The sequence below is a fragment of the Amborella trichopoda genome, chromosome 7 (assembly GCF_054954075.1).
Source record: "Amborella trichopoda isolate Santa Cruz 75 chromosome 7, AtrichopodaSantaCruz75HAP2 v2.0, whole genome shotgun sequence".
In the NCBI taxonomy this organism is placed as follows: domain Eukaryota; kingdom Viridiplantae; phylum Streptophyta; class Magnoliopsida; order Amborellales; family Amborellaceae; genus Amborella; species Amborella trichopoda.
This window is the reverse complement of record NC_142342.1, coordinates 30,850,798-30,865,728: the sequence shown is the minus strand read 5'-3', so window position 1 is coordinate 30,865,728 and position 14,931 is coordinate 30,850,798. Positions and strand designations below refer to the sequence as shown.

The 14,931-nt window shown below is 38.2% G+C and overlaps 1 protein-coding gene and 1 pseudogene across 1 annotated transcript; one reads left to right on the top strand and one right to left on the bottom strand.

Annotated features, from left to right (window-relative positions):
- Window positions 1-5,213: 5,213 nt before the first annotated feature.
- LOC148781338 (cullin-1-like) lies at window positions 5,214-6,777 on the bottom strand (annotated as a pseudogene).
- A 17-nt stretch (window positions 6,778-6,794) lies between these two features.
- Window positions 6,795-9,306, top strand: LOC148781337 (RNA polymerase II C-terminal domain phosphatase-like 3). The gene is made up of 4 exons (XM_088871048.1): window positions 6,795-6,830; window positions 8,201-8,314; window positions 8,461-8,607; window positions 8,900-9,306. The coding sequence occupies exons 1-4, from the start codon at window positions 6,795-6,797 to the stop codon at window positions 9,023-9,025; spliced, it is 423 nt and encodes a 140-aa protein (XP_088727174.1). The 3' UTR covers window positions 9,026-9,306.
- The last annotated feature ends 5,625 nt before the right edge of the window (window positions 9,307-14,931 follow it).

Below are 14,931 nucleotides of genomic sequence, written 5' to 3'. Positions count from 1 at the left end.
TTTTAGCAAATTAAGCTATAATCACCCACTAACCATGTCTTAAAATGCCGATTTGAAGATCTTTAAAAAAAAAAAAAAAAGATCTTCCAGCCTGGGTTTCAAAACACTGATTTAAAGAACGTTTAAAAAAATTCCGAAATGCTTTTCCTAAGGTATTGTCGACTGCCAAGTCTTTGGTATTTTGATTGTGGAGCTCCCTTTGGTGTCTTTTAGGTGATTTGAAGAAGGCATATAGAGGTGGGTACTCAGTCGGGTCGAAATGTGGACTTGGTGGGCCGACTTGGATAGGTTAGGGTCTAGGCCCATATTTCAAGCCTGAGGGGTTTGGTCTGCGTCCATTTGACCTTGAGCGACTTGGCAAGTTTGGGTCCATATTAGATCTTGTCGGGCCAGGGTCAGTGTCATCCTGGCCCAACTATTATATATTACTATAAATTTTTAATATTAAGTTGGTTTTGTTAGGCTACATCATTTGATGGTGTATACCTTAGCATTTTTTGACACGTGTTAGTTTGGATGAATTGCAATATTTTTGGATTACAATCCAGAAATCTTGTAAAATAGATTTGAACCGTTTGGACAACCACAAAATTTTATTAGATTTTTAGATTGAAATAAAAAATTCTACAGTATAAGGCAAAAAGTTACTTTAAAAAGAAATTAAAGTCAAAGTCGAGACTTTAATTTTTTTTCCACTCTCTCATCCCCAAAAGTTACCGTACAAAACTCTCTCATCCCCAAAAGTTACTTAAAAAAAAATTAAAGTCAGACTTGAATATTTTTATGAAAGTGTGGCTCTCACATCCCCGTGCAAACCCCACCTTGTGACCCAACAACCCACAACGTTAAACCTTAGAAACTCTACATCAAGAATCCCAAATCTAGTCTCTCTCTACCTCATAAACCCCAAATCTAGTCTCTCTTTTATACCTCAAATCTATTATCTCTCTCTCCTCGTAAAACCCAAATAAAGCAGAGAGAAAAATAACAGACGTAAAAGATGAAGCTCAAATAAGGTACGATGAAGCTCAAATAAGGCAGAGAACCCCAAATCTACTCTACCTTTTATACATTAGAAACCCCAAATCTACTCTCCCTTCTATACATCAGAAACCCCAAATCTACTATCTCTGTCTACCTTATAAGGTAGAGAGAAAAATAAAAGAGGAAGCTCAATAAGACAGAGAAGATGAGAGAAGAGGAACAACAATAACAAGAGCTTGGGTATCTTATTAAAAGGGAGAAAAGAAGAGGGAAGCAAGGAGAAAAAATTTAACACCCAAACGGCTTTATAAGAAAAGAAAAAAAGCTTGTTATTTGCAATTGGTATTTGAAAAACTGTATTTTTATTGGATAACAACATTTTTTTATTTGACATCCAAACTAACCCTTAGATACCCTTATCCTATAGTATACTAACTTTTTGTCTAAGGATTTTAAGTAATTAGTCCAGGATAAAGTAGAAGTTTTTAATAGAAACAAAATCATTTATTAACAATAGTGGATAATGACATCACAAACATGATGGGTGAAGTATCTCATTAAAGGGGAGAAGAGAAGAGGGAAGCAAGGAGAAAAATAGATTTTAACATCCAAGGTTTGTTATTTTTTGCAATTGGTATTTGAAAAACTGTAATTTCATTGGATAACAATATTTTTTTCTTTGACATCCAAACTGACCTTAGATACCCTTATTGTATACTAACTTTTTGTCAAGGGATATTTTAATTAATTAGTCAAAGATAAAGTAGAAGTTCCTAATAAAAACAAAATCATTTATTAACAATAGTGGATAATGACATCACAAATATGATATGTGACATCACCCACAAGAAACATTAATTTTCTCTCTCTTCTTTTATTGCATGATTTGGCGCAACTAGTGACATCACCCATAACCATTAATTTTTTGTCTTTTTTTTTATTACATGATTTGGTGCAATAATAGGGTGTTATCCATTTTCTATTAATGAAAAATCAGGTAGAGGGCCTTTTGCCCACTGATTTACCCAAAAAAAAATTTTATTACATGATTTGGTGAAATAATAACGTGTTATCCATTTTCTATTAATGAAAAATCAGGCAGAGGGCCATCTGCCCCACTAACTTACCGAAAATAATATACTAATAGAATGTCACTATTTATTTATAGAAATATCCATTCTACCATTCTAAATGACCAAAAATGCCCCTACTTGAAAATTTATGTACTACAATTCAAGGGTATCTATATGTCCAAAAATATTGAGGACTTTAAGGGTAGACACCACCAAGTTTTTTCTATTAAGTATACAAAATATTCCTATATATATTTTATTTATGGACCCCAACCAAACCCAAGACCCTGTCCGACCCCACCCGATAGATTAGGTCCAGGTCGAACAGATAATTAGTTGGATCAGGTCTCGATCGGCGTCGACCAAAACACCTGACCCGACCCCCTAAATGTAAATAACCACTTTGCTGCGAGAGAACACATTTACATTCTGTCTTTAGACTCTTGAGGTAGCGAGAGAAAAATAAAAAAACAATTTGTTCAAAGGAAAATGGTTTTATTTGATAGGGCTGAAGTGTAAAGCCTCACCTCATAATTCATCAAAAATTGCAATTCAATCTCACCTCATAATTCCTCATAATTCATCAAAAATTACAAATCAAGTGCTAAAAAATCTTAAATTAATAATCTCAACTTTAACATTATGGTTATAAAAACAATAAAAAAAATAAAAAATAAAAAGACTTCAAGTTTTAAAATAGTATATATTGCAACATATCATCCATTTTCCCCTAAAAATAAGAGTCAGGATCTGTACCAATTTTTTACTTTCAAAATTTATTGTCGGTGTTGAAAATTGATTTTAGGGCCAAGAGATTGTAGTCATTTTCACGAGAGAGAGAGATTGTATTCATTTTCATGGAAAAACAATCCATTGAGAGCAATGGTGACACAAATAGGCATTTATTGAAAAACCAGAGAGAGAGGAGAAAGAGATTTTCATGAAAAACATCCATTGAAAGCCATGAAGAGACAAATAGGCATTCTCTTAGATAGAAGAAATGAGAGAGAGAGACGACAGCACTTACATAAAAGGATTGCGAGTTGGAGTTAGAGAGAGACCATTCTTTTCACAGAAAGGGAGTTAATTCTTAAGGAAAACTCACAGAATAAGAAACATGGCAGTTCTCAAAAACGACAACAATAAGAGATAGAGAGAGGTATTCTTAGGAAAAGCCATTGAGAGAAGATAGTCTTTTTTTTTTTTAGTAAAGTTTTTTTTTTTTTTTAGTAAGGGTGCAGTTTGTCTATGGTTGAGACTCTAAACAATTAAAGTAAGACATACCTTCAAATGGTGCTGTCATTTTAGTATCAGAAACCTTACGATGGCCTGAATTATAAATTTTAAATATTCAAGAATAGTGTAGATTGAGTAAATCTATGAACACTTGAAAATCGACAGTCTAGATAATACATTACATGTCTCTTGTCCATACATCTTGAGGTCGAGATTATCGAATTAAGGGCTTTTAAGCATCAAAACAATATCTTATAGTAAATTTTTGAGGTGGGCCTTAATCTAATTGTTTAGGGCCTCACCCTTATATAAACTTTTCCTGAGAGCTAGAGAGGTAATTGTTTGGATAAACCGAGAGAGAACGAGACATGAATTAACATTAAACGAGAGAATTTGAACTGATTCAAAAGAGGCAAACATCAAAACAAGGAATTTGGCAAAAAAAAAAATGCCAATGAAGCTTGGAACAGCCTCTGAAATTTGTTATGCAAGTTTCAAATATATTACAATCTCTCTCTCTCCATGACTCTATGAGGAGATAGATGGATCATGTAGGAGACAGAGATAAATTAGAAGTTAATAGATGATAGGATTAGTCAAGGCTTCTAATTTAAGTGAGGATGAGGTTACAATTAGCAGTTAGTAATAACGTAGAGTGTAGAGGCTTTGCTATTGTAATGGCATTGTGAGATATGGAGATCCACTGGTGAGAGAGAAATTGTAGATAGAATCATTGTAGAGAGAATCAATATGATGTCCGTGTGTTGTTTTTATTAATGTATACAAGACGTTTCTCCCTCTAAACTTTTACTCCACTTCGGTTTCTCATTCTTTTGGCTATCGATAGATTACACCAAGTTATTGCCAAAAGAAAACATCCTTGTATTTCCACCTTGACTTCGTAATGATATATATGCAAATAAAATTCAACATCTCATCCAATTTTTAGAACCATGCGCATATTTCGAGTACAAATAAAAAATATGTTCACAAAATTGTGAAGTTACGAACAAAAAATCCAATTTTATTGGGATCTTGGTTTTTATTGAATAAAAACCCTTGCGCGACTCAACACTCTCTCACGCGCAGCACCACACAAAACTCTCTCTCTCTCTCTCTCATGCGTGCAAGCGCACACAACCTACAAACCTAGCTCTCTCTAGAATTTATTAGATGATGATATCTATAGGAAAATTACATCATTTAACATAGATTTAAGTCCTAGTCTACTCAAAACTCTGTTTCATATTGAGAGGAAAAGAAATAAAGCCGGTATCTAAATTCCCTTTTGACAGATGACATAAGCGAAATCATACAAAACCGAGATGTACATTTGCAGTTAATCCATAGGGAACTCCGGAGGCTAGAGTTTGCAATGACACCTTTAACGCTTTCTCAAACAATGGTGAGCTTGTATACTTAAAACTTTTTTTTCTTTTTTTGTTAAGTACATCGACCAATTTGTGAATGGAGCATGATTTTAGACCCCCCACTTCCATTTCTGTCACTCCCATTTCTGTGATAACTGATGAGTATGGTATTATTTTTAAGTTTCACCTCATACAATTTTTAAGTTTTACCACATATAATTGTAGTTTTCTACCCTTTTGTGTGACTCCGGAGGAATTTCTCCTCTTTCCTAGTACATCTACTCTTGACACCCTAAATAAAATTTTGTCTTCTTGTTCTAGTTTCCAATGATTCTTCATTAACATGGTAACTATAATTGGAACTTTATTTGGATTGGAGAAAGCTTTAGTCAGTAGACAAAACAAGTCAAGTTTTTGTTTCTTTAATGCTATACTACAATGCAAATACTCAGTGTGGTTCATGATTTCCATTTTAAACACCATTCTTGTCTAATTTACCCTAAAAAAAAGAAAAAACACCATTCGTTAACAAACAAAATTCATTAGAATGTTATAATCCACAAACAAATGGAAGTGATTGTAGAATAACATTGAGCTGCTTAAATATCTGTGAAACTGGGTCCAACCCTTTGGGTATTCTACAGAAGAGCCTATACATCCTTCAAAGATCATCCACTTAAGAGAAGATAGAAACAATAACCAACTGACTGTCTTAATTGATGTGGATTGCTTAAGCTCAAACAGATATAACCCATCATAACAGCACAGTGCATCATGGATCTATAACATAAAACTCAGCTTGTCATCTTGAAGCAATGCATGACAACCAGAGTGCTCCATTCTAGAAGTTGACTTGCACATGCAAACAGCAGTTCTTGTTGTACTTTATGCTACATTATAAACCAATCCAATCTCTCTAATTCCAGTCACTCACATCAATAAGAAGAAAAAAGGACTTGCATTGCATTTCCTGCTACTCATTTAAAAATTGAATGGCTGCCAATCTTTTGCCAGTATGTCCGGACAACATTTGAGTAACAATTTATCAGGAGGTAAACCAGAGTCTAATGAAACAAACCTCCAATAACAACACCATAATCAGTTTGTAAATCCTATCCAATGATCTTGCAAAGTATACTACAGTCCAATGGGCTACAGAATGTCAATGTCCATTACAGTTTTCACCGTCCAATGATGGAATCATCGCTTCAATGCAGAACCCACCAAAAAAGGACAAGGCCCCAGTGGTGGTCCTGCACTCTCTCCATCACCATCCATCATTTCTCAGATGACTCCAGTTGATCACGGTTTTGAGTAGTCCTGAACTATAATATACATTTTCCCAATAATTCAACTTAGATTTTCTTTTCGTCTTCAAGTGCCAAGAATTAAACTCTTGTGTGACCTTTAGCATATAATCGGAGCAGGAATCCTCCATAATCTTGGATGTAGCCTTCCGTGAATGGTATGAGGCAGTGGCAGCGAGCATCTCAGTCTCAAAGTCATCGACATAGCAATCCATATGTACCATTCCAATCTCCACAAAGAAATCCAGAACACTCTTTATCAAAGCTAGATCAATTTGCTCTCCTTCACATTCTTGATCAATCTACACACAGTCTCTCTGTTAAATATCTTCGAATATAAATCTCGAATATAAAGAAAATGGGCTTCAAAGTTCATTGATGGATGTAAACTCACTAAGGCAATCACAACATCTCTGACTTTAACACGCATTTCCTTGTAGACCTGAAATGATAAGAATGCACATTATGAATTTAATGAAAGACAAAAGAATGTTATGCCAAGACATGGTTGTCATAAGCATTAGTAATTTCAATTCTCAGAGATGGGAACAGTTCCTAATGTTTCAAGCCCAGAGAAAGAGTGATAGTCATATCAATACATATTAAAATCACAGATTGGCTTACCGAATCACGAAAGCATTGGAGGCCAACATCATTCAGACCCAAAAGTGATCTCCGTGCAATTAAGTAACAATCAATATAGTGAAAGAAACCCGAAAGCCCTCTGACCATGACTTTGTGACTATACCACCTTTTTACAAGTTCTCTCAACATAAATTCATCATGCTTCTCCCTTAAAGCAGGCATCACCTTAATGCAGAAAAATGCTTTCAGAAAATCCTATCAAGGCGAGGCTCCCTGTAACTATTGGAGTTGTATAATCATTGCTCAAAAGCTGTGAAAATGGAATAATGTAAAGATAATGTAATTACTTTCCTTATTAAATACCTTACCTTGATATGCACTTTAAAGAAGTGGTAGAAGGAAGTCATGCAGTACAAGTATATAAGGGAGTCCCAAACCCACTTTAAAGACCCCCATTCCAGGCCAGCAGCCAGTTTAATGATACTCGAAACAAGGCTTGCATTGAACTTCTACATTGCAGTTCAGCTTAATGAGCCCGAAAAAACCAAGCCCCCTATTCCAAAGTCCAAAGATCACCCAAATATTAACGTGTTCCTTTCCATTGTCTTAAAACTAATATTCCTCTGAAACTCCCACAGCATCATATCTACAGCATTTATAGCCCATGAAAATACTATAAACGACCTTAATTTCCCAAACCTCCACTAGATCCTTCTTGCTTGTGATGATGCTTCTCCAAAGATTCCCCAGATCCTCCCCAAATCTCCAATTTACATCGCCAAATATGTCTTACTGAACTCTCTCACCCTTTCATGCCCTTTGCTTCAAGTATGAACACATCCCATGTAAAGCCATTGACAAGACATGTTGAATATCAAAACAGTAACAACTCCTTGTAAATCAAAATTTGAACCATTCAACGCTACATGATGAGTATCATGAAATCCAACAAATTACAAATCAACCTATAGAATACTCAAAGCAACCAATTATTCCGATTTCAATACATTGTGAATGGAGCTGTTGTGATTTTAGACCCCTCATTCCTATTTTGGTGATAACGGATAACTAGTACTTAAGGTATTGTTTTTATGTTTCACCTCATATCATTGTAGTTTTCTACCCCTCTTATGCTTCAGGACTTTCTCATCTTTCCAAAACCACTAGCTATTTTATAGAAAGTATATCTCCTCTTGACACTCTAAATGATTATTTGTCTTCTTGTTATAGTTTCCAAGGCTTCCTCATGGTACCTATAATAGGAGCTTTGTTTGGACTGCCAAAACCTTTAGTCAGGAGACAAAACAAGTGAAGTTTTTGTTTCTTTAATGCTATACTAGAATGCAAATAGTCATTGTTGGTTCATGATTTCCATTTTAAACACCATTCTTGTCTAATTTACCAAAAAACATTAATAAACACCATATGGTTGACAAAGTGGTCATTGAAAACTTGGCTTATATTTTCCAATTTAATAGCAGAAACTCACGAAACCACCCCGAATGAAACCTGGCGATCCTCAAAGAATTTTGTACACTGATATGGTTCCAACAAAAGATAGCTCTGCACCAGAGCAGGATGGAATTGCCCCATCAATCATTTTAGCCAATAGAACTGCCCCTATAAGCTTAGATGATAAGAAGAGGCAAGCCCTTCAGAAGGAAAGAGCAAGAAGGATGACGAGCAGAAAAAGATATTTGCTACCCGAAATCTTTCCCTTGTATTGGATATAGATCATACCCTTCTCCCTTCTGTAAAGGTATATTCAATACTTTCTGTTTTTTGATTTCTGAATGAGAGACAGAGAGGGAGGAAAAATATTACTTAGAAAGATCGGACTCCTAATCATATGGCATTCTTTTCTTGCATTACTATCTACTGATTTTGTCATTGCCATATCATCAGTTCATTGAAGTAGATCAAGTCCATGACGAGATCTTAAGAAAGATGGAGGAGAAAGACAGGGAGAAGCCTCAGCGTCACCTCTTTCGCTTGTCACATATCGGGATGTGGACCAAAATGCGGCCTGGGATTTGGAATTTCCTAAAAAGGGTTAGTATTACCAGTTTCTTTTGTTATATTCTAGATTGGCTTACTAACTTACTTGGGGTTTATTCTAGAATCTAGACTGCACTACCCACTTACTGAAGCTAGAATAGTATTCTCCTAAAATGCCTTTAATTCTTTGTTGTAAAACACATATACTGCGACATTTTCTTAATTTGTCAAAGACATTCAATGAGTATGATTTCATGTTAATTGTCAAGCCTTCGATTTGTATCACCATTCTATCTACCCTTCTATTTGTTTCTTGAGTTTTAGCTTGCTCTTTCTGTCATTGCAGGCTAGCAAGCTTTATGAGCTACACCTTTGCACAATGGGGAGTAAAGCATATGCCACAGAGATAGCTAAGGTGCTCGATCCCAGAGGGTCCTTATTTGCAGGGGCGTATTATCTCAAAAGCCAATGAAGGTGACCCATTTGTTAGGGCTGAGAGGCAGCAAAAATGCAGGGACTTAGATGGGTCTTAGGCACAGAATCAGCAGTGGTTATCATAGATGATTCTGTTCATGTTTGGCCCGATAACAAGCACAACTTGATCAATGTGGAGAGGTACGGGCATTTGATTCGGAATTGTTATTCTCTTCAACCATTCAAAATTATCTATTTATTTATTTCTTCTTTAGCTTCTTGGAAAAATTCAACTTGGTTAGTTCTCTTTGTCTATTTTTTTCTCTGTCTTAGTAATGGACGTTCTTTTGCAAGTCCTTGGGAATAATTTTTTGGAGTTCTTTTCCTTTTCTTCTTGGTACTTGTACTTCCCACGTTGTAGACGCCAGTTTGGACTTAATGGGCCATCTCTTCTGGAAGTGGGCTGTGATAAAAGGGTTGAGGATGGAACACTATCCTCCAATGAAACCACTATCCATCAAAAGCCAATAATCATTTTTATTTAAAATAAGAAAGTGTTTTTTACGTTTTGAGTTTCCTTTTTTTGCTTGGCACAGGTTATTGAAAGGTTACACCAGAGCTTTTTCTGCATTTCTTCATAAACAAGTGGACATAAGAGATCTTTGAGCAAGAAAAGGTATTAAGAGGGTGCGAAGTGTTTAGTGGCATCTTTGAAGCGGATGATGTGAATCCTAATTTGCACCCACTTTCGAAAACAATTTGTACTAATCAAATTGATGATCAGGTCACACATGTTGTGGCAAGACTTCCAAGCACATCTAAAGTATATATTTTCTTGTAATGTGTGGTTTACTAATTGTTGCTACTTTTTCGTTTCTCATTTACTCTATTTGAAAATGTATATGGTAAAACCATTTGTTTTTAATGCAAGGTCACAATCACTTGTGATTATTTTTCTTCTTGCTATCTCTTTTTTTTGTGTCGATTGCTGCGTTTTTATTTTGCTTCTTGCTATCTCTTTTTTTGTGTCGATTGCTGCGTTTTTGAAGAGGATTAAGTTGTTAATGATGTTTTAGCATACTTTTGTCTTCTTTTTTTTGGCCTTTTCTCATATCCTGTTTTGTTTCTTAATGTTTTAACATGTTAACTGGGTTCTATCCAATCGCAAATTTGTGGTCCATCCTGGATGGTAAGCACTCTAATTATCCACCAAGCTAGCATAATAATCACAATAATGACAAGATTTTTTTAAAAAAAAAAGACTAAAAGAAAAAAAACGTTCTCTCGTCGTTCTTTGGCTTTACTCATTTAACAATTGCACAATTACACTTGGGATATCATGGGCACCACGTTCTTTTTAGAATACTCACAAATGCATATGCAATAATTTAAACAAAACTGCCCCTGTGGTGTTTCTCAAACTTTTTGTGCTTCATTGAGTTAATATGGTTTTATAGGTTAGAAGCCTCATCATTCTTGTACAGACGAGCAAATGAGCTGAACTTCGTACTCATTGAGTTAATATGGTTTTATAGGTTAGAAGCCTCATCATTCTTGTGCAGGTGCTCAAATGAGTTGAACTTCGTACGGAAGGAATGAGCCCTTGGTCTTGGTGGTCAGAGCATCGGAACCATAACATGAGATCAATGGTTCCATTCCTACCCGCTAACATGTAAAAGACAAATGATGCTAACACAAAGCTGTTACTCTGATGCTAACGCAAAGCTGTTACTCTGAGGCCCATATCTTATTAAGCATTTACACAGGCCAACTAAAGTGGAGAAGGATTCAAGTGTAATCAAATGGCCAAAAAAAAAAAAATAGTCTATGACAATTCCGGCTGACATTTAACAAAATAAGGCCCGCAAAGCCACAATCATGATTCATGGTTCTAATTTGATAACAATGTACTCTATAAACATCAATTTTGTCATTAATAATAAGAACCTTTGACAGAATCATAAAAGTGTAGCAGAGAGAGATGTACATGGATGATTGAATCTACTTATTCTTAGAGTCAACTCACCTTTTGAAACTACTTCTATAACGGACGGCATATGCTGCACAAGCAAATGAACAAAAAAAAATGATATTTGAAACTTAAATTGCACTAGAAGACTCCATGCATACATTGATAACTCATACGTGGAAGAAAAAAGGTGTCAAAAGCATTGTCTAGAAGACACTCAAAGTCCTCTTCGCCAACCAATTATGCAATATCAAACAAACCAGTTGCCTTTCATGCATTAAACACAATGAGAAAGGAGTACTGATTTAAGACATGCAACAATTCGTACATTTATGAGGAACATCACTATTGTTTAAATGCCTAGAGGCATTTACCATAAGTGATATGATGACGACATGCAACAAAGTTATTTGGATCAATGTTCTCAGATTGCCCTTAGTATGAGTTTAATATGATCAAACGAGCAAAAATTCAGCCTCCTTGCCACCTAGGCAGTGGGGTCTGGGCAGGCATGCCTAAGGCGGGGGCCCACCTAGTGCTTTCTCTTATATATATATATATATATTCACCCAAACAAAAATAAAGCCTAGTATTGCCCTTCTCTCTCTCTCTCGCTCTCTCTCTTAGGTCCATGTGCTCTCTCAACATATGAGATGAAGAAGAAGAAAAAGATGGACTTCAAGTGATTGATGCGTGACCTCTCTTTCTCTCACCCACGTACATACACACACAAAGATACACATGGACCCATATGCACACTCTTTACATGTAAGAAGAAGAAAAAAAAGCCTCCAAGTGTTCGATGCGAGGTCCCTCTCTCTCTCTCTCTCTCTCTCTCTCTCTCGACATATCCTCCAACTGGTGGAGATACTCTCTCAGAAATACAAATCCAAAAGAAATAAAAAGAAATAAAAAAGGATGATCTTTAAGAATTTTATGCAAGACCTCATGCATACATACATGCGCATTCATATACACACACTAAACACATACACACAAACATTCACAAAACATACACTCAAAACAACATATGGCCCCTACCCAACCCCCTTCCCTTAGGGCCATCGATGTATCTCGGTGCCCGTCTAGGCGGCTCAGAACCCTAGCCATCTAGGCAGCCGCATCCGCCTTCTTGAACATGACAATCATAACAACATGCTCATCAATAGGTTGGATGAAGATGGAGGGAGAATGAGAATTCTACATGGAGGGAGAATGAGAATTCTACGTTCAAATCTCCCTCCATATTGGTTCCAAGTTCCAACCCACTGTTGGAAAGTGAAAACCCTTATGACGATGCTGTTTGCTAGACCATATGGATCATGCCATATGTAAGAGAAAAGGAAATATGCAAAGAAGAAACATATGATGTTCAAACCCTTTCCCATTTAATTGACTGTATCACATGAACACAAAATAATAATAATAATAGAAAGATAGTTAATTAATGAGTCCCTTAATTGACTGATGTCATGAAGATTATATGTTCCAATTCAAGTCTGAGACTGGCACAAACTGAGTTTCAACTTTTGATTAGAACAAACTGTGACGGAATATTTAAGAAAAATATTACAGCTTAAATACAAAAAAAAAAGGAATAAAACGTCATTTCGTCGAAATTATAAGGATTTGATCATGGTATAATTAATAACCTCTTAGTACTCTTTATCTTGAAACAAAAACATAGGATTATACGAGCTCATGAAGCTATGCATATGTTCACAAGATGCACGCTATGAGTCATAGAATAGTACAACCATCAAAGATAAAGTTAGTTTTGGGCTTTCTTTGTGAAGGTGTAAAGAAGCACAATATATGACTGTATTTCAGTAACTATGGGTCGTCGTGGTCGTCGCCTCTCCCCCCCTCCCTCCAACTGGGCTAAGATCTACAACCTTTACCCCAGAACCTTTCCTTCTCATCCTCATCTTCATCCTTCCCTAGCTCTTTGCAGTAAGGAGGTATCTCACAAGGTCTCTTTCTCCCATGTGCTTGCTTTGGCTCCATGCTGGTCCTTTCAGGTTCCGCCTACTGGTAGGCCCATCACCGCTCCCTTTGTTCCTCACCTCAGCTCCTCCGTTCGTTCAAACTTTCTTCCCTGTGTCATTTCTCTTCGTTCTGGGACCTTTTCCCATCTGCAAGAGAACCTAAAGTCTTCCTTAGTGCCTTCTTTCCTTCCTCCACAGGACGTTGTGAGAGGTATAGAGCGTTGGGCCAAGAAATTGTGGAACGAATGTCTCTCACCTGCCGACGTATGAATGGAGGCTCGTTTTTACTCTCCTTTCCCTCTCCGGAGATGGCACAACTTGTTCTTAAATCCCCGGTGTGTTCCACCTTTTGCGGGGCTTTTTCTTCGCTTTCAGCCTGGTCTGAATCTGCCGGAGCCTGCAAGATAAAGAGAGTTTGGCTAACCATTGATAATATTCCTCTCCATGCGTGGTTTCCTGTGACCTTCTCTAAGATAGCTGAAGCTTACAATGATTTAGTTGCAATTCACTGGAAATCCATTGAGACTCTTACCCTCGGTTCCATTCGCCTACTCATCGAAGTTCTGGATTCCAGTTCTATCCTTACCAACTTATGGCTCGAAGTGCAGTCTCTTTTCTTCGGCGTCTTTTTATCTTGGACAGAAGCCTCTCCCCCTTCCTCCTGCTTCTTCAACCATGCCCCCCCTTGTTCTCAGCCCCCGAATCCTCTTGCTTGGATTCCCGTGATTCACAAGAAACGTACTCTCAAGAGGTGCCATCAGCGGGGCGTAGCCAACCCTCGCCTTGACCCGGCCATGGATCTTCCTGTCTCCACTTCCAATAAGCTCATCTGGCAGCCTCGAGCCCCTCGAGCCCTCGTAGTCCGTTGGGCTAAAGGCAAGAGCATGACAAGCGACCCAGTAGGTCAATGTCCCTCTCAGAATCAGTGTCCCTCTCAAGGTCAGTGTCCTCGCCAGAGCCATCCCCCTGGCCCGACTTCCCCCGCAGCCCTTTTGGGTGCCTCGAGCACCTCCCCTGCTGCTTCCTTTGTTTGGCCTCCTTGATGACCAGGTAAAGAGCCCATTTCTGCTTCCATCGAGGTCCCTTATTCAGGCGTTCCCGTGGACCCTAGCCTGACTATGCCACATTGCTGGGGTCGTCTACCACACCACCTGTGATCGCTCTTGCCATGTTGCCTGTCACCCTCTCGCCAACTGGACAGCTAGCCGCCTCCCCACTAACCCCTTGATTGGACCACTCGCCTTTCTGCCCCGATTGCTCCTGTCTCATTTACGGCAGAGTCTACCATTGTGCCATCGCTCACCCTCCCGCCAGCTGGTCAGCCAGCCGCCGTCCTACCTACCCCACTGACAGCCCACTCGCCACCTGTCGTCCTTCTCTCTGCCCTGCTACCAACTGGCCATCCCTCCTTTGGGTTGGCCACCACGCACCCCTTCTTATCCCCTCTCCATTAATTTCATTCTCCTTTCCATCTTTCCTTTGTGCCTCAGACCCCTTCAATTTTTTATCTGAGGGTCAAGCCCCTAACCTCGAGCCTTCCTCGGCCTCTTCGCCTCCCTCCCGGGTTGCCACGTGTCCTTTTGGCAGCTTGCAACCTTCCTAGTGGGTCCTCTTCCTTCTACCTCTTTTGTTCCTCCTCCCCCTCCCCCACGTCCCTCAACCTTTTCTTCCCTCGCTTCCTCTCTTTCTCTGCCTTAGCTCTGCAACCATTCTCCCTCTTTTAAGGGCCCCTCCGTGACTGATTCCCACTCTCCTACCGCTCCTAACCTATTGTCTCTCCCTTCTCCCCTCATGGATTCTTCCCCCCCCCCCCTTTGGAAACTAGACTATTCCCCCTTTGCTTACCCTTCTATGAACTGCACCCCTGGTTATTCTCCCCACATTGTTAGGATGCACAGGATGCAGTCCTCCCATCACTGGGCTTTTCGTGTACCCACTAATCTATTGAGGTCACCCACTACCTTACCCACCTCCCCCCCACCGCCTTCCCTGCTACATCTCCTTCTC